This window comes from Lycorma delicatula, chromosome 1, assembly GCF_047948215.1.
Source record: "Lycorma delicatula isolate Av1 chromosome 1, ASM4794821v1, whole genome shotgun sequence".
Taxonomy (NCBI): domain Eukaryota; kingdom Metazoa; phylum Arthropoda; class Insecta; order Hemiptera; family Fulgoridae; genus Lycorma; species Lycorma delicatula.
In genome coordinates, this window is record NC_134455.1 from 218,225,117 (window position 1) to 218,251,685 (window position 26,569).

General features: G+C 27.6%; 1 protein-coding gene across 4 annotated transcripts in view; it reads left to right on the plus strand.

Moving 5' to 3' along the window:
• The window catches only part of snu (ABC-type transporter snustorr), a 438,101-nt gene that overhangs the window by 402,716 nt on the left and 8,816 nt on the right, over positions 1-26,569 (plus strand). For all 4 annotated transcript variants that reach the window (XM_075372561.1, XM_075372570.1, XM_075372579.1 and 1 more), the window contains 9 exons: positions 3,662-3,790; positions 7,262-7,395; positions 9,185-9,392; positions 13,683-13,860; positions 15,125-15,240; positions 18,169-18,239; positions 19,093-19,181; positions 20,934-21,110; positions 23,657-23,743. In XM_075372561.1, coding sequence (XP_075228676.1) covers positions 3,662-3,790; positions 7,262-7,395; positions 9,185-9,392; positions 13,683-13,860; positions 15,125-15,240; positions 18,169-18,239; positions 19,093-19,181; positions 20,934-21,110; positions 23,657-23,743 — 1,189 coding nt within the window. The remainder of the gene's footprint in view (positions 1-3,661; positions 3,791-7,261; positions 7,396-9,184; positions 9,393-13,682; positions 13,861-15,124; positions 15,241-18,168; positions 18,240-19,092; positions 19,182-20,933; positions 21,111-23,656; positions 23,744-26,569) is intronic.

The following is a 26,569-nucleotide window of genomic DNA, read 5'->3' on the forward strand; positions in this document are numbered from 1 at the left end:
GGCCTTTGATAAAGTAGATCATGATGTATTGCTAAAAAAAATATAAGCCATTGGAATCTGCAATAATTTTCTCTTATTATTTAGATCTTTTCTATGAAACAGATAAAAATGTTAATGTTAAAATATTTAATTCTAGACTTTATATTCACTCTGGGGTACCACAAAGTTTAATTTAGGTTCATTAACTTTCATAATTTTTATTAATGATATTTGCAACTACAGAGAAAGTTCTGAAGCTCTTTTCTTCCCTGATGATATAAAAATTTTCAAGACCATGAATTCCTATGATGTGATTCTTCATCAAAATGATATAAATAAGGTTGTGGACTGGTGAAAACAAAGTTGATTAAATATTAATGTAGAAAAATGTAAACACTTGCAAATAACTAATAAAAAAGAGATAATCCACTTTAGTTATAATATTAATAACATAAAATCTCCAAAGATGGAGGAAGTCAGGGACTTGGAAATTATATTTTCATCGGACTCTGGATTGCACGTAAGATCAATTGTTAGCAAAGCACATAAAAATTGGTGATTTATTGTTAGAAATGCTAATGTTTTTAAGTTAAATTTGCCAATTGTCAAATTACATTACTCTGTCTCATTTAGAAGGCCAAATCTGTGATTTGGAATCCTTAGAGTACACGAATTTACCATTATTATTTATGATGAAAAACTAATGAAATTTGTACAGATATAAACATTTTTGACTGTAATATCAACAAATTTTTAAACACAGCGTCTACATATTATCAAAAGTTAAACCAGATGCTGTACTGAGCTGAATTCCAGTGTATTATTCATCCTATGTTTTATGTATATAATTTTTTTTTACTTATAATTTTTATCTTGTAATATTATTGTTTGAAGAAAAACCTCTAACTACTGATTTACAAAAGATTCTAGTTAGTTTGTTATAAATTAGTCATGAGATTATATTATTACAATCGTTTAACTAAAATTAATCTTTTTTAAGAGTCATATTATTCCTCTATATTCTTAAGTTACATTTAAATTCTATTAAATAAACCTTCTGGTACAAAATCTTACCTTAATTTTTCAAGAAAGTACTTTTGTGGGATCCTGCATTCTCAGTCATGATTGAAATAATTCCATTACTGCATAATAAAAATTTAAATATAAAAATACTAAATAATGAAAATTGCATATTAATTTAAATGAGTGCTGCTATCTGTTGCAGTTTTTGTAAGACCGTCTCCCTCAAATACTGTTTGATGGTTTATCAAACTGAAATTTTGTTGGTATTTTATTTGTAACATTTTTCTAATATATTTAATTTTGAGTAATTTTTATTACCTCTAATATCTCTAAATTTGTGTTAATATCGGAAATAGAATGTTTATTGTTTATTAGATATTCTGCCACATTGGATAAACTTAATTTATTATTTTTATAATTTAAAATGTTCAAAAAATCTAGTTTTAAAGGATTTATTTGTTTTTATTATATAACTATCATCTTAATCATTACATCTGATTTTATAAATTTCACAGATATTGTTTATTTTATTATTAGTTTTGTTTTTTAAATATTTTATTATTTGGTTAATAGGTTCGTATGTTGGTTTCAATATTTCTTTATTGTAAGTTTTAGTAATATTATTAATGTATAAATATGTATATTTTTTTTTTCATTTTTTGTGTCTTATTATGCATTTATTGTAAGGTAGTGTTATTTTGTTTTAATAGTTGTTTTTTACAAATATAATCAGTTAAAGTAGTATCATATCCAATTTCAACTGCTTTAGTTATTTAGTTAGTTTTATGAATTATTTCATTATTTAATGATAATGAAAAGTTAAATAATGAAATTATAATTAATTTCATGTTCAAGGAACTAGATTTCTTGAATATTTTAAATTACAAAAGTAATAAATCAGGTTTATCTAATATGGCAGACCATACAGTAAATAATAAACATTCGATTTCTGATATTAACATAAATTTAGAAATTAATAAAGATTTCATAAAATTAAATATACGAGGGCTATTCAGAAAGTAAGGAACTTTTTGGAATTTAAAAAAAAAACAAGTACAAGAAAAACTTTTTATTATATACATGTGAAAGAGGGACTAAAATACTACTTTTCAACATAATCACCATACAAATTCAGGCAAGTGCCTGAATTTGTGAAGTCCGTGAAACTTGTGGGAAACATAGAGAAAGCTCAGTTATTGTGAAACGGCGGTTTTCACGAATCTTTTCGTCAACTTTGGAGACCAGATTCTCAGTCACAATGCTCGGCCGTCCACTCTTCTCTTTATCGTGAACGTTTGTTCGGCCATTTTTAAACTGAATGCACCACTTCCTGACAAAACTTTCAGTCATTACGTTGTTCCCGTACACTTCACACAGTTCCCGATGAATTTCTATTGGTTTTAAGTTTTTTGCCAACAAAAAACAAATCACAGACCGCACCTCACAACTGGCGGGATTTTCGATTGCAGCACACATTTCAAATTTGTATATAAAAAAACGGGCAGTGCAGATATGTTCCCGTTGTCACGGCTGGACACTGACTGAGGTGCCGAGAACGAGCACACCAATATATACGCGATTGGCGTGCGCCTGGCGGCGTCAGGTGGAAACGTTCCTTACTTTCTGAATAGCCCTCGTATTAGAAAATATTATATATTTGAATACAAACAAAACTTCAGTTTGAAAAAAAAATCAGACACTGTTTGAGGGAGATGGTTTTATAAAAACTGCAACAGATAGCAGTACTCGTTTAAATAAATATGTAATTTTCATTATTTTAGTATTTTTATTTTGCAATAATAGAATTATTTCAATCATGACTTTTTTACTTAACTTATTTAATATTGTACTTTGTATGTTATTATTTGCCTAAATTGCTGTATAATTTGGTTTTTTTAGATTTAACCACTGCTTTAAGGTCAGTTCACATTTCTGCTTTAGAATCAATTTACTATTGTAAAGCAGCTGTGTCAATAATACCTTGTAAATGAATAACTACATTTAACTATTTTTATATTTCTTTTGCCATTTAAGAATGACATTTTATTTTTGATTATTGTTACAGTTAATAAATTCAGTTATAAAATAGACAATCTAATGTTATGAAGATTATAATAATATAGTTCTTTATTATAATTTTATTAATGCTTTCTTATGTATTTCTAGTGTTTAAGATTTATTTTGTGATTTTCAGGCTGTTTTTTAATTTACTATCTATTATTTCACTGTAACTATTCTGAGTAATTCATTAAATATTTCATTTTATCCATCAGGATAAATAGCAGTATTTTTAGATGTACATTTTTCTTTAACAATATTTTAAAAATATTTCTTAAAAAGAAAAAAATAGTATAATATTATTTTTGAAGAATTATATTTAATACAGTTATATTCTCTCTTAGAGCATATTCTCTTCTTAAAACATAAAGTATAAACAACTATTATACTTATATAATACAAATAACAATATTTTATTATTTATTTAATTACTTTTATTATAACAATACAAGTTGTTATAAACAACTTGTTTATATTGTTAGGTTGTATAGGTGCATTTTAAAATTTATTGCATTTAAAAAAGCCACTTTTTGTTGTGATTTAATATCTAATTAAAAAAGTAATAATGTTTTGAAGAATGGTTCATGGTTTATGATTGAAGGCATCTCTGAATTGGGGAGGAAAGAAGGATGAGTCTGTGTATGTGACTGACGAAAGTAGCGTAGTTGGTTTAAATTTTCATCAGTCTAAAGAAGTACTTATTCAAGACAACACTAATGGACATTATGATGTGAGTATCAGCATGTCATCTTCTATAATAGTTTCAGGCCTAACTTACAGTAACTCATATTGTTTCACGTTTTCTCAGTTCCTTATGACCTTTCCATTTCTACTCACCTAACATCCTATACTAATAATAAACATTTTTAATGATTAAATAACTGACAAATCTTCCTGAACATTATATTTTAGCTTCCTTATTGCCTATTAAACATTTCCAAATTGCATTTTGGTTGTTTCTCTTTATGTAAGTGAAATTGAAAATTAATATTGATTGTTGTAAAAATCAAGGTATTTTTGTTTTGTCTAAACTAATTTTTAATTTACATTGATGTTTAAAAAATTTATGTGATTTCACAATTTGAATCATGGGTAACAATTATGTAATTTATTTGAAACAGACGCTTCATTTATCATTATTTATCATTTATCTACATCAGACAAAATGTATGAGACTATACGTACAGTGACTGTGTACTCTGAAATTGATCCACCAGTGTTATAAGTTCAAGCTACTTTTAACAATACCTATTTATGAGCAATACCTAATATATTTCTGTAAACTAACACATCCATAACATATGATTTTTTTTTAACTTACTTACATTTTAAAGTATAAACATAATCAATTTAATCTATTGAATTTCATTATTTATACTTTCATCTTGCATCATTCAGTGGAATATCTCTGGAATTTACTTTTTTAATACTTCTAGGCAACATTAATTAATTGTTAGACTTCAAAGAGTATTTCAGCTTTTTTCTACATTATGTTTCTGTAGACTAAAGATACAGTTTCATACCTTTATTTATTAAAAATCTGACAGAATAGCAAGCCCAAAGATAACCTTATCACTATTGTAATTGTAAGGAGAGATTAAACCTTAAACTTTAACTTTTTTACAATACTTCAACAAAAAGATGCTCTTCTTCTAAAAAAAGAATACAACATGTGTTAACAAGGTTTTATTCATTCTAATGATAAATAATATGTTGTAATCATATTTTAAAGTCTATTATAATTATTTTTTCCTTTGCCCAAGAAGGAAGAAAATGTATAAAATATTTCTTTATTAGAAAAATATTGCCATTTGTTTATTAGAAAAATTTTGATGGTTTTATTTTATAACTTATAAACCCTTTTGCTAATTAAGAAAAACCATTTCTATATATATGTATAAAAAAGTTCTTAAGACTTTTACATTAAAGTCTAATAAAAATGCATACATTCTCAAAAAAAAATGACTGAACTAAGAATAAAAATAACAAGTACAGTATAAAGCAATACATATAGGAAGTATAAACCAATACCATGCACATAAATGTAAATATAAACATTAGTTAATTGTAGCCTTATTCCTTGCAAAAACTTACCAAAATAAATGGTAAAATTTTATTAAAGTAATTTACTTGTTTTCCATTGTATTTTATTTTATGAATATAAAAAAGTATAAATATAAATTGTACAACACCTCATTATTTGCTTCTCCCATGAAAAAATATTAGTCAATTTGGTTGAAATAAAGTAAAATAAATTTATTTTTTCACTTATATAGATTGAATAATAATAATTATGTGTGTGTGTGTGTGTGTGTGTGTGTGTGTGTGTGTGTGTGTGTGTGTGTGTGTGTGTGTGTGTGCATGCATGCGCATTTGTCTGTGTTTTAAAGTTTACTTCATCAAATTTAAGTAAAAAAAAAACATTTGTATCATTTACTATTTCAACTAGAAATATTTAAGTAGATATAAGAACTTTCCTTCTATTCATATATACTTTCTCTTATTTTTTCATAATTTACTGAATTTTATTAGACTAATAATAAATAATTAATGTTTAATTATAATACTAAGATCTAATTCATAGGATTAATTCTAAAACTGCAGTATTTTAAGACATAATACAATCTATAATACTGAAATGCATTACATCTATCCTGTTATACATAATACACAGTATAATCTATAATTATAGGTGGTGATAAGAAGCACCTCCTTGGTGGTGGTGTTGCATCTGTCTGTGTTCCATCCAGAATGTTTTGGGATCAAATCCCAGTCAGGCTTGACATTTTTTAGAAACTCCTTTCCAATTTGTAAAAAAAAAACAAATGTATTACAGGTGGATGTAACTAAGTAATTTAGTTACTACTAGTTCGTAGCTATGTAACTAGTTAAATAGTTATTAACTAATTAGCACTTGAAAAATAAATGTATCACATATTTTATAATAAATATAAATTAACTGTTAACTAGTCAATATACTAGTTACTAATAGTTATATAGTTAAGGATAATTAAAGACTATGATTATAATCTTAATAATTTTGTTATTTTATTTATCATCTAATTCATAACTTCTTTAGAATGATGGCATTCTAAAGAAGTTATGAATTAGATGATAAATAAAATGTATCATCTAATTTTAAATCTCACTTTAAATGGCTGGTACTTCTTTAAATAATAGTACTTATTTGAGCCACTTTGTTTTCTTCTAAAAAAAGTAAATATTACTATTGCTATACTGTTTTACATCAGTTAGGTATAAGCCTGAGCCATGAATAATTTTTGTAGCTATCCAGTAAGATGGCCATTAGATTTTGCAGTTGGAATATAAAATTATGGATTAATTTTATAAATACTTTAACAATTGAAAATTAAACTTTTATCCTGAGTTCAATTTTAATAATTTTTTTACAAAATACTTTCAACAACTTAAGATTTCTGCATTTTTCTTACTTTTTCTAGAAACTATAAAAAGTCAGTTTTTTAGCTTGAAAACTAACATATAAGCCAACATTTTTTTCATGAATAATTAGTATTAGTTAAATAGTAATCGTTTCAGATATAGTAGAACTTCACACATAAGAAATCAAATTCAACCGTAGTTTTAATTTAGTCATGTTTAAGTTTTAAAGCTCAAGTAGGGTGTATTAAAAATTAACAATACACCTAACTATAATAAAACCCTATATTATAGGCAGTTTTAATGATCTTCATTTCAACATATCAAACTGTGAGTAAGTGATTTTTTCATGAAGTAGAAGGAAGAAAAAAAATCAGGCCTAATAGAAGAAACCAGAAACAATTTTGGCTCATGGACTACGAGAACTCTTCGCTTTATGGTGATATTTCTTTCTTCCCTCTACTTCACAGAACTATTTGTGCAGATAAACTGTTACTAGTCCTTATATTCTTGCATTATTAAAAAACATGCCATTAATATTACATCCATTCCATTTCTTATTAAATTTTTTAATAAAATATGTGTTCCATTAATAACCTTCTTCAAAAATTTATTGTGTGTTTAAAGGATTTCAATAATTTAAAATTTTCCAATATTCTTCAGTTTTACCTGGTACCAGTTTAGAAAAGCATTAAGTAAAATATAGTATTATATGATTCATAATAATTCTTCTGCTTTGTGGTTTTAGTTGTTAGTATTAACGAAGCAATAATTAGTGATTAATTTTCTACAATAATTGCAGATGAATGGAATGCCACATAGCAGCAAAGATTCAGTTGTGTGTGATGACTGTTCAGATTGCTGCAACTTAACAACAAAAGGTAAAACCAAGGCTTTGTTGCAGAAGAATTTCCTTCGTATGTGGAGAAATGTTGGGTATGTTTTTTTGCATTATATAACATATTATAGTTCTTCATAAACTTCCTTATCTCATTTAGTCGTTAATAGTGAAATTAAATTCCTTTAAGATGTCCAGATATTTTTATCTTTTTCTCAGTGATATCTTCAAGAACATGCTTGTCAATATAAGTGACAGTTGATTCTCATAATGGCTACACAAAGCTAGAGAAGACAATTAATTTTTAATGATAAACTACTGCAGATTTTAAATGATTCTGTATCTTTTAGCTTACTTATATAATAATACTTTTGATAGTTCTCTGACCATATTCAGTGGCACTGTTGGTAATCAAGCCTTTTATTTATAGTGGATATAAATTACAGACATAAAATGATAAATGGAGTAGTTTTTTAATTTGTTAACATAATGTAGAACTTCATTTAAAAGCTTCATCTTCATTAAATCTTGTATTGATATTAATTCCTACCTACTTACCTAGCAAAATGATTTAATCTTCATTTTTTCATTTTATGAGTCATGTAACTATTTTTAATAGCTTTAAATCATAATTATTGCAATAGTTAGTATTTTAATTTTAATAGAGTAGTTTATTTTTTTGAAATCTGTAATTTAATGGGTACTTTAATAAAAATGTTTCTTACATCCAAATTAAACTAATATCATCAAAATTGAATTACCTTTAAATGTATTAATTTCAAAAGTATTAATTTCTCAGTGAGATTGTTTTTATTATAATTAGATAAAAAATAATGATAGGATTTATTATTTTGTATGTAATACAGGTTGTAAATTTATTTGAATTACACAAAGGAACCTGCAGTTGTGCGCTCTTACGTGTTCAGATGCATATGTGTATAAACTTATGTCTACAACATTTTACTCTATTTCTTTTAACTGTTTTTCATTAATACATTTTGAAACTAAGACACATTTTTTTTTTTATTACATTTTACAAATTTTTAGACTTTATTGTTTAGCCCAACATGATTTCACTAAGTATGTAATAAAATGGGAACTATGTTTTTTCACATTTTTAGGCCTTATTGAGACTTCTAAGAATTTGACTATCATTTAATATTCTTTTTGCACAAAGAAAAATAATCCCAAACAAAGATGCTGGATAAGGGAAAGAAAAAAGAGAAGGCAGAAGTATAATCAATTGGTTATGAATTGAAAGATAATGTTTTAACCCAAATTTTTATCTATGCATTCATTTAAGAGATACAATTGATTCCAGATAATTTCTACATCATCACCATCATTTGATATTTGCAAATGTTAATTTATTCTTCATAACACCTTTTTCATTATCTGATTTTTTACTTGGAATAGAGAATATGTGATATTTTGCTAGAGAATATATGATGTTTCCCTTGGGAATACATTCCATAATATATATCACCATCTAAGTTACTATTAACAACAAATGATCCAAGAAGTGTGTCACTTATCATTCAAGCTCATACATTTAACCGTTTTGGATGCTGGGTATGACTTTCATGATATCAGTGAGGGTTATCTTGGGAGCAATACTATTATATCTTTTAACAGCCCCATATAAAGTTTGAAATAAAGTTTTAAATTTGAAAAATTTTAATAATAATTTTTTCAATTTTTAGTTAACATAATGGTAAGTGTTGTCACCATTTTGGTTTAAACAGATAGAATTTACTTTTATTGATACTGTTCTGCTTGTCTCACTAAGACCTTTGAAATAACAGATCACTTACCCATATGTCCCATTTAAAATTTTGCATTTTGCATTTTCACCTAGACATTAATTATATTTTTTATCTTTTACAGTGTAATGCTATTTATCTTCGCACTACCAGTTATGCAGGTAATATTATTTTGTTTGGCCATTGGTCGGGATCCAACTGGACTGCATCTTGCCATTGTCAACCAAGAAATGAGCTGGGAAACAAAGGATTGTCCTATCTATGATAACTGTACCTTCCAGAGCCTAAGTTGTCGTTATATTGATAGTTTGCGGACAGACACTATAATAAAGGTAAAAATTGAGGAACAATAAACCCGTAGTTAAATGAATTTGAAATCAAATGAATTTCTATATTTTAATTACTCTTTTACTGAAAACTGGAATGTATATATCTTTTACTATCTTTTTAAAATTAATATTCATTTTAGACCAGTAGTGTAAGTGGTAAAATTAATTTAAAACCAACTAGAACTGAAAAGAAAATTGTGGCAAATAAACTACTATGACAGTCCTTATTTCTAAGTATACCCTTTCTGTTTAAGATTGGCATCTTACGGAAAATTCATGTTATGAAATCCTACATTTTGTCCATTCCAGTACTGGACCCAGAATTTGTGTATTTGTTCATTATAAATTTCAACATTTTCAAAAAACAATTTCAACAAATCATAAATATTATTTAATATAATTATACAATTTAATAACAACTGAAGATGCAGGATCCCGCAAAAATTGATTCTTGGAATTAATATAGTAAGTTTAACTTACCTATTTACTGTGTTTTGGTGTTTTATACTTCATTTAATATTATAAAATATATAATTTTATACAGTTTAATACTAAATGAAGTATAAAACACCAAAACACAATAAATAGGAAAGTTAAACTAATTCCAAGAATCAATTTTTGTGGGATCCTGCATTTTCAGTTGTTATTAAATTATATAATTACATTAAATTACATTTATTTATGATTTGTTAATTTGTTGAAATTGTTTATTGAAAAAAAATAAAAATAAATATATATATATATATAATGATCCCTTTTCCACTTTCCACTTTTCCCCTTCACCGCTTCCCACTTTTCCTTTTTTTCCCTTTTCCTTACCCCTTCCCTCTTCATTTTTCCATTTCCCCTTTAACCATTTTCATTTTTATCATGCTCTCTTTCCCTTACCCCCATTTTCAGCTTTCCCTTTTCCCCATTTCCTCCCCTTTTTCTTTTCACACTTCCTATTTCCTTCCTTTCCCCTTTTCATTTACTTTTCCCATTTTTCCTTTTCCTTGTTTTTTTGTAGCCCTTTTTTATTTTTTCCATTTTCCCCTTCTTCCCTTTTACATTTTTCAATTTTTTCCTTTTCTGGTTTTTCCCTATTTCCCTTTCCCAATTTTTCCTTTCTCCCTTTTTCCCTGCGTGTAAATCGGTCCAGTAGTTTTTTAGTCTATAGCAGTCACACATATCGGAGACTGAAATGGAATCATAAAATATTTAGTATAGCATGTGTTGCTTTTACGTTCAACAGATAGCACTATTTTTCAAAAAAAGCATCTTTTTACCTGTCACAGGTGTGACATTTTAGATATATAAATAGTAGGAATATAAAAACACACGCATATTTGATTGCAATGTTGTGTCAAAATTTCAAAACGATTGGTGAAGAACTTTCACCAATTAAAATCCATCAGAAAAAACAAAAGTAGTAAATCAATTATTAACAGTTCTATGTTTGAGATACCAAGTTCATATCATCTGATGATATCCCAGCCTGACTATAGAAAATATGAAGTCAATTACCAGTTATAATAAAATGATATATTCTCTTTAACATATCACATAGCAGTAGTAAGGTGCTAGTGAATATTAAATTTCTTTTTATTGTTATATAGTACAATTCATATTCTTAATTGCTCTGAAAACATTATCAGTTTATGAAAATTTAATTAATGTTTATCTCCAGACAAATTCTTTTGGTATTTGATTGTTATTTGACTCCATGATCAAGACAATAATCGTAGAAAGTGAAATTTATATTCTTTCAAACATTAAATTAGATTCAAAATATACTCTTACATGAATGAATATATTCTTTGATGTGTGATTGGCATATTTCACCCACATTTTTATCTTTACTGTCACATATGCTCATGAGAAGAAGATTTTGTGTACGTGTGTGTGTGTGCACACCTTATTCCTTATCCTTGTCAACTTTTCAGTTCTAGTTTGTATGGATGTTTGTTTACTGTATACATTTTCATTAAGATTTATGGGTGTTGTGACACCATCTAGTACTTTCTGGGAAGCTTTTTTATTTTTTACATTACATAGTAGCACAGTGTAAAATAATAATATTATACAATGTATTATGACACAAATTTATAAATACATTTTTATCAAAAATATTAAGATCTTAATTTCATGCAAATATTTTTGCATAAAATAGTTAGCAAGAAGTTAATTAATTATTTACATCAATTAAATTTAGTTAAAGTAAATGTTTTTGTGTGGATTTTTATCATTTTAGAATTGTATTATAATTATGATGATGCAGGATTTCTACCCCAATATCAATGAAGCAATAAATGCAGTAAAAATTGGTAAAGCTTGGGCTGCTATAGCTTTTGGTCGTAATTTTTCTTTCGAGTTGAGTGCTCGACTTGTCTTGGGAAGGTTTGCAGATGAAGGCACATTAAATAACAGTGAAATTTTACTTTGGCAAGACACATCTAGTAAGTTCTACAGTATCATACCTTCGATATTAGTCGTGCGGTAGATAATTTCAAATTCACTGCTTATGATTGTAAACTTTACATTGTAAACACAAATAGTTATGAATACTTTTTTCATTTCATATCATAAATTTATTTCTTTTAGTTTCAACTGACTGTCAAATTTTATTTTTATACTCACTATTTGTCATGTTTTTACACTCACAGTTTATTGAAATTTAGAAAAAAATGAAATTAATTATAAAAGGAATTAGCATGTATATTCACTTATTACTAGCTCAGTACTCTGCTTTTCACTTTTTAATCTACACAGAAAAAAGGTGCCTATCAAATTCATTCAAATATTTTTGATAATGCTAATGTAGTTTGTTTAGCAATTACAAGAGAAACTTTTAAACACTAAATACTTATAAAGCCTTATAAATTGTAGTAGCATGTATCATAAATTAATTCTGCTGCCCAATTTCATCTCATAATACATAACAGTTGTACTTCACATATACTACATGAACAAATAATTTTTTTAGTTTTTTATTTTATTATTGAAACATGTTGAAAAATTATTCTTGAGGCTTAAGAAAAGAAAAGAAAACTATATTTTCTTCCCTATCATTCTTTCTGATGTAATTCACTTCATTCTCTCCTAAACAATGTAATGGAATTAGGCATGGAAACCTAATACACTTTTATTTGATTCAGAGTAAATCCATGGATAGAAATTTGTTACTTTAAAAAACCTTTTTCACCCATAATTGATTTTTATATCCTTAATATATTGTACTTTTAAAAACCATAAAATTTAACTTCTCAGTTGCAAAAAGCACTAAGATTGCATTAAATCACTTTTAATTATCTTCAAAACAACCTTCAATACAGGTTTCACTTAGCAAAACTAAGAAAATAGAGAGAAGATTGGAACTGGCCAAAAAAGACATTTGGTTCTTTCCAAAGGATGATCTGTTTGAAAAATCAGATTAGATAGAATAACCAGAAAATTACAAGAACCATTAAATGACACACAGCATGTTGTTTCAAAAGATAAGAATCCTTTAAGAAATCATCGTCCTTCTCACAGAATGAATTTGTAAAGAATTTAATTCTTGGTAGGTCCAAGAATAAAAAGTGTATACAACCAAAAGTCATAAAAAGTGTTTCCTTTGTGACTATGTGTTTACACATGTTTACATTAAGTGTTTACATATGATGATTGTAAGAAATTTTATTTAATTGGAAATTATTTTGTTTCTTTTTACATCAGATTAAAATTTTTGTGTTATCATAAAAAACTAATCTTTTAGAAATTTGAAGTGACATTTTTATAAATTATTACATTAAAATACTGTGTTTTCTTTTATGGAGTAAAGAAAACACTACAAAATTAAATTGTAATTAGCCAATCATAAATGCTAGCCAGGATTAATTGAATATTACAAAAAACTAACAAAAAAAACATAATCATAATAACACTAATTATTATAATAGTTACCATAAACAAAGAAAATAAATGTACTGTTTGTTTATCTTTTATTTTCATTCAATTATATTTATTTCTTCTTAAATTTCTTTGTTAAACTGTAATTAAATTTGACCAACAAGTAAATTCTTTGGTGGTTTAAGCTTTATGATGTCAAAAATATTACACAAGCTTTTAATAGTTACACGTTGCAAGTTTATTTTTATTTTAATTTCTGTTCATAGAAAACTATTGTTTTAAAGCATTTCTGTAGTGTTTTATTTCTGTTTTTGACTATTATTTGTGTTTAATTTTTTTTTGTCCTTTTTTAAATTTTATTGCTAATCTTCACTAAAATTATATCATGTTTGTGTATATGTGTATATGTATTTTGCACGGTAGGACTATTATGAAACTCCACAAAAAGCTATAGAAGCTGTGGAAATAGGAGATGCTTGGGGTGCTATTTATTTCACAGACAACTTTACTGATGCCCTGGTAGCAAGAATGGCTCTTGGTCGAGATGCAGATAATGAAACATTAGATCAGAGTGAAATGAGAGTCTGGTTGGACATGTCAAGTAAGTTTGTTTCATTTTATCGTAATGTATGATATAAAAAATACACATTTAATGAAGATTTATTTTACAAGGTTGCTTTGAAATAAAACTGACAGGATTTTTTACTGTAAAGTTTTTTAGATATAATGATGCTCAAAATTTGATTTTTGGAATCAAATATCATTAACAATCAATCATCTGAGTTAATTATTCAAACTCTAAAAAGTATAATAATGAATTTGATGTATCTAGATTCATATTTTATTTTTTTTATTTGTTGGAAAAGGATGAAAAAAGATAATTTTAAAATTATTAAAATTTTTAATTATGCTCTTTCAAGTTACATGGAAGATTCTCTAAAAGGACAGCAGGACTTTCTTCAATGTAGTTACAGAGAATTATTAGTGGTCGCTGTCTTAAAAAGGTTAGAAAGTATTTGTATAAATACTAAATATTACATTGGGCTGCTGAATAGACATTTTCTTACAGATTTAAGGAACATATGGTACACTTTCCTGCAGCAACCAAACAACAGAATCAATGTTTGCAAAACATCTCATAAACACAGTAAAACAGATATGCATTTCCAAGTTGTAGATTTGAATCTACATCATGCAAATATTATACAAATCATATAAAATCAATATCACAACATACTTGAAGATTTAGAACTTAACAAGTTCCACTAAATTTTGACAGATCCAAAAAATTTTGAAAACATTATTTGATATATACAAAGGTTTTAGTTTCTGCTAGTGGTTAAGTATGCCTAATGATGCATCCTCTCTTTTTAAGGCAAACCATTAACAACATGCTATGCCAGAAACTACTGAAAAAAGTGTTATTTTAATTTTTTCCTATTATTTAGCTCATTCAAATTTTTCATTTTGAGAAAGGTCCTTATTTCCTGAATTAAATGGTAACTAGTAATTTGCAGAATCAGTATAAGAGTTAACATATACAAGTAATATAGTTCCACTTACAATACAAACACTGTATTTCTCAATCTTTTTACTTTGGTTACTTGACATACTTGGAACATAAAATTTGTAACTGAATAGTATTCATGCTGTTTTAAATGAAGTATGATATTCATGTAACCTACATTTTCAGTGTAAATTTAGATATGGTAAAATTTGCACTCTTTGAAACAGAAATTTGATTAACAACTATTAATGCTTTTTGATTTCTACTCTGGATTCTGTAGAGTAGCAAACAGAATATAAAAATACAATATCTTTGAATATTAGATTTAGTCTGATTAAAATTATTTATTAACTTGCAGATCAGCAAATTGGACTTATGTTAAACAGAGATCTTCAAGTAGCTTACCGAGACTTTGCTCAGAATCTTTTAAATGTATGTGGAAATAATCCAAAACTTGCAGACATTCCTATTCAGGTAAGAGATCTCACTGATTTATTTATCCATTATTATTTCTTAAGTGTATATTGTTTATTTTATCATTGTGTTTTGTTAAAAGGTTATCAAAATTACTATTATTAATATAATCTGATGGTGAAACTGAGAACTATGAAATTATTTGTAGACTAAATCTTATTAATTGTATTATTTCTTTTATTCAATCATCATTTTCAAACCTTTTTTGTTAGTTTATTATATTATCATTAATATTCTTTACTATTGACAATCTATTATTAATTACTAATATGTTTCTTATATCTGAAAATTGATGTTCTTAACATAATCTGAACTCTTTGATTTTGTTATTATGTCAATATGCCTCCATATGTTCTTGAAATAATTGTTTAAAATTTCTGTTAATCTTTCCTGTATAAAATTTATCATAAACTCTTTCACCACTATTTATTTTGTTTACACCTGTTTCATTATAGATATTACTTGTATCTGATATAATTTTATTAATCATTACAATTGGCTTTTGTTGTGTTTTACAGATAATTTTATAATTAGGTAAGAATTTTTATTAAAAATTTGTTTTTAAATATGTAGCTATGACTTATTTTATTTTTTTTAATGTTATGTTCTTACCTTCTTTATATTTATGTTTAAATTTAGTTTTATTAACTGGATTCTTTCATAATTTTTTTACTATACTATTATTTATGACTATATATTATGTTAAGATCCTTGTTTAGTTTGTTATTATCATTTATTATTTTAGCATTCTACTGATAATATCTTACAAGAAAAATATATTAAGTGAACATATTTGGTTCATTCAAGATATATCAAATAAACATACTGCCTGAATACCAACTAAACAGATTTCTTAACTACTTTAAAACAAGCTTATTTGCTTGCCTTTTGGGTAAGGACCTTACCCAAAGTATAGGTCTGATAAGAAGGATATTTCTATGTACTTAGAACATGTATCATAGTTCATTGTTTTACAAAAAAGTTTAAACTATGATTTTGCCAGAGTTCCAATCAGGTTATTTCTCTTTGGATTATTGATATTTTTAGTGTCCCCAAACAAGTTGCTAGCCCATATGTGGGTTCCAGTGATATGGCTGCTGTTTCCAAGCCCCTGAAAAATGCTCTGGGTTTAAATTCAGAGATCCATCTCCTAGGTTTATCCGCCTCCTCCACTGTTGGGAATTTCTTCCTCATCTGCAAGTGAGACTGTTGACCATTTCCTCTTCATCTCAGTTAATCCACAGGTGCTTATTTGGTAGATGCCTAAACACATTTACCTTATTCACACCTATTCTGTATATCTGCAGAAACATTCCCTATCAGCCATACAGGACATGTCGTGTTGGGGTTAAGGACCCCATCCCAGTGTCTTTCGCAAGCTTAAGCCTAGAACCTATTCAATTCAGATCCAAAGCCTCACTCGAGCTGACCAGGCCCTAAAATGAAAAACAGGAAAGCAGCTGGACATGAGACTTGAAGATGAAGCTGTTCAAATGCACATCAGTAGACCTTAGGAACAGGTTCCTTAGATTATTAGATTTGTGCTGGAGGAACATGCTCTGTCAATGGAATGGCAGGATGCAGTGATTTGCCCAATATTTAAAAGGGAAGATAATTGTGGAAATTCTAATTCTAATTGTGGAAATTACAGAGTCATATGTCTCTTGAACATGGCATATAAGATCTATTCAAAACTTTTAACTGCAAGACTGAGACCATTGGTTGACATTATGCTACTTGAGGAGTAGTCGAGTTTTCGGCCTGGACAATCGTGCTCATATAATGTTTTCATTTTCAAGCAAGTAATTGAGAAGAGGAGGGAATATAATAAAGAAACCTGTATTTATTGATTTTGTCAAGGCTTTTGACATGAGGAACAGGAAGAAATTAATTGACATTTTGGAAAAACGAGTTTGCCTTGGCATCTGGTTAAGTGTATAAGATGAGTATATAAAGATTCAAAGATATGTATGCCAGGAACAAGAGTCGATCAGTGGTGGTAAACAGATGCCTTTAACAGAGATGCAGCCTCTCTTCTATACTTTTTAACTTATATATAGATGAATTTCTTCAGGAACGGATAAATAGATTAGATCATTACAGCATTAACAGTGAGGAGATAGGAAAGATTTTTCCTGTTCTGTTTAAAGATGATCAAGCTGTCATATCTGATGAGAAGGACAAGTTGCAATGGGCAGTTTATTATTTATATGAGACTGGGTATAAATATAATTTAAACATTTCTGTAGTGAAAACCAAAGTAAGGGCTTCAAAGAAGCAGACCCTGTTAGATCTAAGATAGTGCTAGAAAACTGAACCCTGGAGCAGATCTCATGTTTTAGGTTTTTGTTTTCCAATATTTCATATAATGAGGAGGCGGATATGCACCAAAAGATTGAGAATTTCAACAGAATGAATGGCACTGTCAGGTGGAGTTTGAGGAATAAAGTGAGGAGAGATACACTTTTGAAGTTTTATAAGGTACTGTTGGTTCCAGCTTGTCTATTCGGGAGCGAAACATGGACTCTGACTAGTGCACATAGGCAGAGGTTCCAGAGTGCATAAATAACCGTTTATAAGGTCAGTGTCAAGATACAGTCATTTGGACAGACAATGTAATGTTGATATCCAGGAAGGTTTACATGTGCAACCACAAAATGAAAAGGTTCAAGGATATCAGCTAAAGTGGAGAAATCATATTGAGTGTATGGATATAGAAAGATTTCCCAGGTAGTTCAAACACTATCAACCTATAGGAAGAAGTGTAGGCCAACCTAGAATGTGATGGGAGGACCAGTTTAGGGTTTTGGATGACACAACAGACAGTGGGATCCCTAATGCTTGATGGAAAAGAAGAAGTTTAAATTTTGTTTGGACATGCTAATCTATGAATGTGTACATTAACGCTTGTTTTTTTTATTTTTTCAGTTCAAGGATCCAATTTATGGAAGCAATGATCCCAGTTTCACAAATTTTGTAGCACCTGGAGTTATTCTTACGTAAGTTTAATTAAAAAAAGCCTACTGTATTAAAAATTCATATTCTTCAAGCTAATAAAATACTTTCGACTAAAATAGAAGTTTTAAGCATATGTGGTACTTTTAAAGTTAAAATAATTAATATAATATTTATAAAAATATATCTTAGTTGTTTATTAAAATAAAGTTTATCATTAACAAATAAAAATGCCCAATTTCAGAGAAGTTCAGTTTTTTTTATAAGTTAGATTTTAATAAGGTAAGATAATGGGTTGATGACAAAATATCAGATCATTTCTAGGAATTGAAGTCAGAATCAAATAAATAAGGAGCCCAGGCTTTCTGAAAATTCTTTTGACAAGCCATTCTTCAAGAGAATGAGAAGCCAGTAAACTGTCTCATAAAATGTTTACTATGGTTTTAAAGAAATAGTCTCTGTTTTTATAAAAATATTTTCCAAGCTTTTGGCTTATACACATCTAGTTATTTAAAGAAATAGTCATCATAGAATTAAAAAAAATTAACATGCATTGTGTTAACAAACATGTATTTAATTTACATAATTAAAAACTGGAATTTGGACACCAAACAGAAAAAGACAACAAAAACAAAATGTGATTGGTTTCTATAAGTAACTTAGGTTATTTTATTGCCTAATTTAATCAAAAAGTTGGTTTGTAGACTAAATAGTAAATATCTGATATTTATTGAGATATTAAAACAAAGATATAAATTAAAATACATGTTTTCTAATTTCAGTATGAATAAATTAATAAGAGCTACTCTTGTACACTAATATGATTTGTTTGAAAATTAAATTTGTAAAACAATAAGTTTTAAAATTTATTTAATTCATTTACTAATTTTTTTCCAGCATTGTTTTCTTCCTTGCTGTTGCATTAACGTCATCAGCACTGATTATTGAAAGAATGGAGGGATTATTAGACAGAAGTTGGGTTGCAGGTATTGTCTTAATTGCATACTTATAGTTTTATTATATTTATACTCACAACCTGTTTTTTTAATATTTTAACTAAAATCTTCTTTAAAAATATGCTTGAAATTTTTATGAAGCATACAGGCACCAGGAATAGCTAATTCATAATCAAAACTGTTGTGTCATAGAGGTTGGCACTTTGCAGATTTCACGTATAGATAAAAAATCAGACATCATTCTGATCATACTGGAAGAATATTTATTTACCATCAAAGACAAGAATTTGTATCACTTGGTATACAATGAATCTTATAATTTAAGTTTTTATAGTGTAAGACATTTGATTTTTTAATGCTCATATTAAGACTCATTTTTCTGGATTTTCTTATTATAATAATGTAATTTTCATCATTTTCCTCCATATCTATACATTTAGATACTGAATGATGTATGAATGAGGGATTGCTCTTTTTATCAAAATAGTTTCTTATTAATGCATGCATAAATATGAAGCAAAATAATCTAAAAATTACTGATCTTCTAGCTTTATTTTGATTTTTATATGTATAATTTGTAACAAAGGTTTTGATAAAGAATAAAGAGAAGTTCTATACAGATAAATTATTACACTACAAGATGGTTGACAATGTTTTTTTGAGAGGAATATTTGTAAAATTTTTTTTTTTTGCTTTGTGAATTAATTCACCATAGAAGCGTACAAAAAATCTTATGTGTGGGAATATGGAAATGGAATATTTTTATCATATGAAAAATGCCATGCCTGTCAAGAATTCAAACCTTGGAACTCCAGATGAAAGGCTGTGATGCTAACACTCCACCACAGAGCTTGGCGAATCTGTATCATTTTTAAGATATAATCAAATAAAGTGATGAAATGAAATGTGAGCTATATCTTTGAAAATTAAGATTTCATTTGTTGAAAGTTGGTGCAAAAAAATAAATTAAATTTTCCATAAGCTAATGTAAAATTTTATTCCGTTTAAAACTACCAAAGTCGCATACATAAAGTCACCAAAAATATCACTGAATTTATCTTAATTAAAAACAATTAGCTTATTAACGATACATGTATAATAAGATAGATCACCTGATGTTTTTAGATGAAAGTATTTGCAGATATATAAATACATAACAAAATTAATTAGTTAAATTTTGAATGTGATAATTTGAATCAAACAATTTACAAAGAAAACTAAAATAAAGACAGGCAAAAAAAGGTTTATTCAATTTATTTTATTTTTGTGAAAGTTTTCTTGTATGAGTAGTAAGCAGAATCACACCTGCCAAATAAGTAAAGTTTTATATAAGAGCATTAAGCAAGAACATTCAGAATGGAGGATATGCCTGAACATTAGGCATAAAATTGGATACCTATATGCTTGAAGAACAAGTCTAAAACTGAATACCTATGTGTGTCAAAGAATAACAAAAGATTAGTGTCAAACTAAACTGAAGATTAAATTAAACTCTGCTTAACTGCAAAAAAGAGCCTCTAGCCTGAATTTAAAAAAATCATAAATAAAAAGCCTCTCGAAGACGTAAGTGACTCAAAGAAGATGCATGCTATTACTTTAAATAAATAACTGAACCATGTAAATATTAATATGAAATGAATGTTTATCGTCTTATTGAATCTTTTTAAATAGCTTGTGCAATGAAAATAATTGTTTTGTTTTGATGAATATTTTCATATTCTTTTTATTGAATATTCTTAAAATGATTATAAAATGAAAATTTTTATTCTGTTTTATATCTAGGTGTAACTCCTTTGGAAATTCTCTTTTCACATGTTATTACTCAGTTTGTAGTAATGTGTGGTCAGACTGCCTTAGTTTTAATATTTATGATTGTTGTGTTTGGAGTTGAATGTAAAGGAGATATCTTCCTTGTCATCATCTTAACAATACTTCAGGGTCTTTGTGGAATGTGCTTTGGTAAGTTATTTCTTGTTAGTTTTACCATATCACAGTTGGGAAATATATAACAGTTGTAGATTTTTAAAAATCTGTTCAAAAGCTTAGATAATTCATAAAGAAAGTCCTCAATTCAAATGATTTATAAACTTTTAACAGGTTTGCATTTTCATTGATATTAAATAAAATATAGAAAAGTGTGATATTAACAGCATACCCACCAGCAACAAAGTCATACTTGTTTTTAATAATCAAATAGCACTTGTTCAGTATAAGCAATAGTTCAAACAATTGACATTCTCTTTAGAATACACTTCTTTTACATTGAATACCTGTTCAATTTTAAAATAATTCAGTTAGTTTTAATAAGTAAATAGTCTTATACAGATTTAAAAAAACAAACTCATACATTATTGTATCCTATATAAAGTAATAGAGCACAAAAATTTCACCCAGAATTATTTCTTATTTTATTTAGAATATAAATTATTGTAATCCTTAATTTTTATCCAGGTTTTTATTTATCAAAATCTTGCATATTACTATTTTTACATCCTGAGAATACAAAAATGTTTCATAACACTCTAATGTATTTGAAAGTTCAGTATTTACATTTTCCTTATTGTATACCAGCAGTGAACCACACCAATTCTTTAAATAGTAAAAAAATTTCTGCTACTTAAATAACAAAATCTATGTTATGTATTATCATCGTCTTCTGTGAACTGGAGATGCACTCTGAAGCTATATGTATATATATTATGCTCTCACCAGCAAAATATTTTTTTTTTTTGAACAGGCCTGCACAGGACGACAGAAATATTATTTTAATTCCTTCTGATTTTCCCCCTTTCGGCTCCAGAATTCTTTCATTCTTTCACACTGGTGTTTTTTGTTCTCTGTCTTAACACACGCGCTCTCTTTTCTTTTATGTATTCACAAAAACCACCACTATTCTGCAGATTTTTCTCTAGATTTTTTCCTATCTTGACAGTCTTTTATTACTATGTTTGTTTTATACAGGTCTTTCTATACTTGTTTTATATATGGGGGTGGAGTTTTATATTTCTAAAATGTATCAAATATTTTTTGTCCACTCTATCTCTGAATTCATTCAAATCATATGTTCCATAAAATTTAATCTTCTCTTTCAGATTGTGGTTTTTAAATCTTCAAAAGTTTTATCTTTTTTTTCTCTTTAATTTTGTAAATTTCTTTATTTGCCTTCATTCTGTATCCATCCTTTGTTTTTCTTGGGCTATGAATTGTTCTTAAAATTTTCCTTTTGATTTTTGAAAGTGATACTAGATTTGCTATATTGAAGGTTTTTGTGCCCCATAAAGAATTACTGGTTTCAATACTGTATTACAGTATCTCAATTTTGCATTTTCCATTTAGTAGATAAATTTTTCTTGTACATGTTTTTAGTTAAAAATTTCAATCTCTCAAAAACTAATTTTCTGCTTTCAAATGCCTTTTATTCTAACCATTTGAGGTTATTATTTTGCTTAAGTATTTAAATCTATCTATGTATTTAATTTTCCCAAATTTGTTTTTTTACATTTCTTGTTTCATTTATTATTTGTCATTATTTTTGATTTAGAAAAAGAAATTTGTAAACTAGCTTTTTCAGTAATTATTTTCAAATCCTCAACTTCAGACATTGACTGTTTTTCTGAATTCTCCAGTAAAGCCAAATCATCTACGAAAGTTAAACATTTACTCTTTATTTTTCCTTTCCCTGCCACAATTATAAAAGCAGTTTTGTTAATATTCCAAAATGTTTTCATTATTTTATCTAATTAGGTTAAAGAGTGTAAGGGAAAAGCCATTACCCTGTCTCAGACCTGTTTTAATTTCAAAAGGATCACTGATTTTGCCAAAAAATTGTATTTTTGAGAATGTGTTTGTTAAAGTATTTTATTAAATTTATAGTTTTCTGATCTACACCATATTTTTTCATCATATAATAAGAGTTTCCCTGTCTACAGAATCAACAAATGTTATGAACATTGTTTTTTATCTTAACATTGGTTTTAATGATTAATTTCAAACTTAAAATCTGTTCTGAATATGACCTACTCTTTCTGAAGCCTTCTTGAAAATCACCCAATTTTGGATCAATTTGAATTTCTAATCTGTTAAAATATTATATGTTACTGGTAAGAAGGAGATCCCTCTCTAATTATTCACATCTTTTTTATCATTCCTTTTATGAAGAGGATGGATAATTGCATCCATTTATATATATATATATATATATATATATTACTTATGTTTAATATTTATATTACATTATTTATTTTTCTTCCACTCAAATTTAAGTTAAAAAAAATGGTAAATAATAATAATAAAGTTGATGTACATCCTTACTCTTTATAAGAATAGAATAAGTAATGAACATTATCTACATATACTATTGTACAAGTATATTACCTATTTATTATTTATTGTATTATTATCTTTTTGTAAATATTAACACTACATTCATCATGCATACATTCTGGAAAAGTAAAAACAAAAAAATAGTGTTTAATTTTTTTTAATTTCCTTCTACTTTTCTACAGGTTTTGTAATATCTGCAATTTGCGAGTTGGAAAGAAATGCTATTCAATTAGCATTAGGAAGTTTTTACCCAACTTTACTACTTAGTGGTAAGTATAAAAGTTAAAAATTATAATTTTATGTACTATTCAAATCATTTTGAGGACTAACCTGTAATGTCAGGTCACTTATAAACATGTCACACTACAATTCTTAACATATATATTAAAGTACAAATATTAATCTTTTTAAAAGAATAACATTATGATTGGTATTATATATAAAATCCTTATATATACATGCAAATTTGCATTTATTATTATAATTTATGATATTAATTTATTATAAATTAGCAAATATTGATTCAAATAATTTGAAATCCATTTATCAAAAATTGCTTCTGCCTCTTCTAAAAACATGATATTTCTACAACACTTGGCAAATTCCTAATTAAAATATAACTCGATCTCTAAATAATTGGACAACGCTAACAAAAAATCTTGTTGGAACTGCCACCCAGTTCTTTCATCAGTTGATCATTGGTCTTGCAGATCGTACTATTGTTAAAATGGCATATAATAAACATATAAATAAATATATGATTCAATTTTTAATTAACGTAATAATGGTCACCACTTTGGTTTAAATAGTCAGAATTTAATTTTTTTGATAACATTTTGCTTGTCCCAGAAAGACCTTTAAAACAAAGTATCACACAACCACATGTCTGATTTAAAATTTTTGAGCACCCTGCCCCCTGCCACCCTCAAGGCTAAATACCCAGAATTGGAGCTTACTGAGTTAGCCTCTCATCGAAGATTTCCAAGGAGAGAATCAGGATATCTCTCAATAACAAAAAAATTAAATGGGAGAATACAACCATAGTTCTAGCTACCTAAAACAAACACATTCTTGGCCACTATTTTGGATTGGCCAGTCAGAATTTAGTTTTAATTGTATCATTTATCTTGTCTCATAAAGCACTTTAAAATGATATATCAAATGACCATTGTTCCCTTTTGAAATTTTTGAGCCACCCACCACCCAAAATTCAAAAAGAGTGAAATATATGTTCATTGAAGTAGCCCCTCGGTACAAGGATGTCACAAAATGCATATGTTTATCTCAGTTATAAACCGATATATATATATATATATAATATATATATGATCACAAGTTCCATCACTATGTATGGCAAACCTACAATATTGTGCTCTAATCTGTCTAATAACGTTGCTTTATGTGATTGTAGTGTTCCACTGGTTCTACTTTTTCTCATTGTTTTAAAGTGTGTTCTGTGTATTTTTTATGACTGGTTATAAGAAACAGAATCTCTGATAAATTTTATTTTGTGTTAAGGAAATAATTTGCTGAAACAGTAGTAATGCTTCAAGATTCTTTTAAGGGAAAACCTTCAAATGAAATATAAATCTAAAAGTGGTTTCTTCTTACTTTATACATAAATGCTTTTTAAGAGAAGATTTGAACATGAAACCTGCTGCTACAAGATTTGTGTCTCAGTTGTTTACAAAAGATCAAAGGAACTGTTATGGTAATGCGTGCTTTGGCTTGAGGGTCAATTTCAAAATGACCCATTATTTCTTTCAAAAGTTGTAATGAAGATAAGAGTTGTAGCTTAAGCCAAACAACAATCAAGCTAGGGAAAATCACAAAGACCAAAAAAAAAGCATATTAAATTCAGTTGGATGTGAAGACAATGGTTTGTTTTTTGGTGAAAAGGGCTATTTACAGAATTTGTTTCTACTGGATAGACAGTGAGCTAGCAATTGTGTGAGCTAGAAAAAGCTTCTAGTGAGCTAGAAAATTGTATGAAAGTGCAATGAAAATGCCCAGAAATGCAGTAGAATAATTATAGATTTATGCAACACAATGTCCCTGGCCACACCATCCTTTGAGTCCAACAGTCTTTTTAAAAAAAAAAAAACATGAGTATTGTCCTCCATCCTGCATAATTTTCTAACCTCACTCCGTGTGATGAAAAAAATGTTTCAGAGGAAAGTATTTTTCTAAGTGGAAAAAAATCACAGCAGTCATGGATTAAAGTCACCTTGAAGAATTCCAAAGCTTTTTCTAGCAGTGGGAAAAATGTTGGGACAAACATATCCAGTCATGTGGAGATTACTTTGAAGATAACTAAAATTTCTGTAGTAGTAAAGTCTATTAAAACTATTTTTTTATTATTTATTCATAAATATTAAATTAATGCTGTTCAAATATGTTAAATTAATATCCATATATAAATATTTACTTATAGATTTACATTTTATGAGTAAATCTTCTTCTTCTTTTCTCTTTTTCCCAACTCCTAGGTAGGGCTTCTCAGGATCAACCTCCATTTTTCCTATCCTTCCATACTTCTCGTAACTAACAGCACATCTACTCTCTTCCCTACATCCTCGCATCAGCTTATCTATCCATCTTTTTTGTGGTCTTCCTCTCTTCCACTTGCCATGCTGCAGTTCCTGCAATCTCTCTTTGCCACCCTCTGATTTTCCAATCTCATTATATGTCCAAACTACCTCAGTATTTCTTCTGATCCTTTGAGGCATCTTAACCATCCAAACAATTAACCTAACTACTTCATTCCTCAGTCTATCCTTTCTTGTTTTCCAAGAAGTTCCTTGGTTTTACTTTGCAAGAATTTCATCTCTGCAGCCTCGGTTCTTGATTCCTCCCTACTTATCACCCATATGTTTGTCTATATGTTAGGACTGGTTCATAATATGCTTTGAGTATTACTTCTTTACATTTCTTGGGGACATCTTTACTCCATATCAAGCTTCTTACCACTTGGAATAACCCACTAGCTTGTCTTATTCTCCTGCTCACTTCCAACTCCAGTCTTCCATCTCACTCCCCAAATACACACTTAAATATTGTGGTTAATGTCTTAATATTTTTGTCAAGATTCTGAA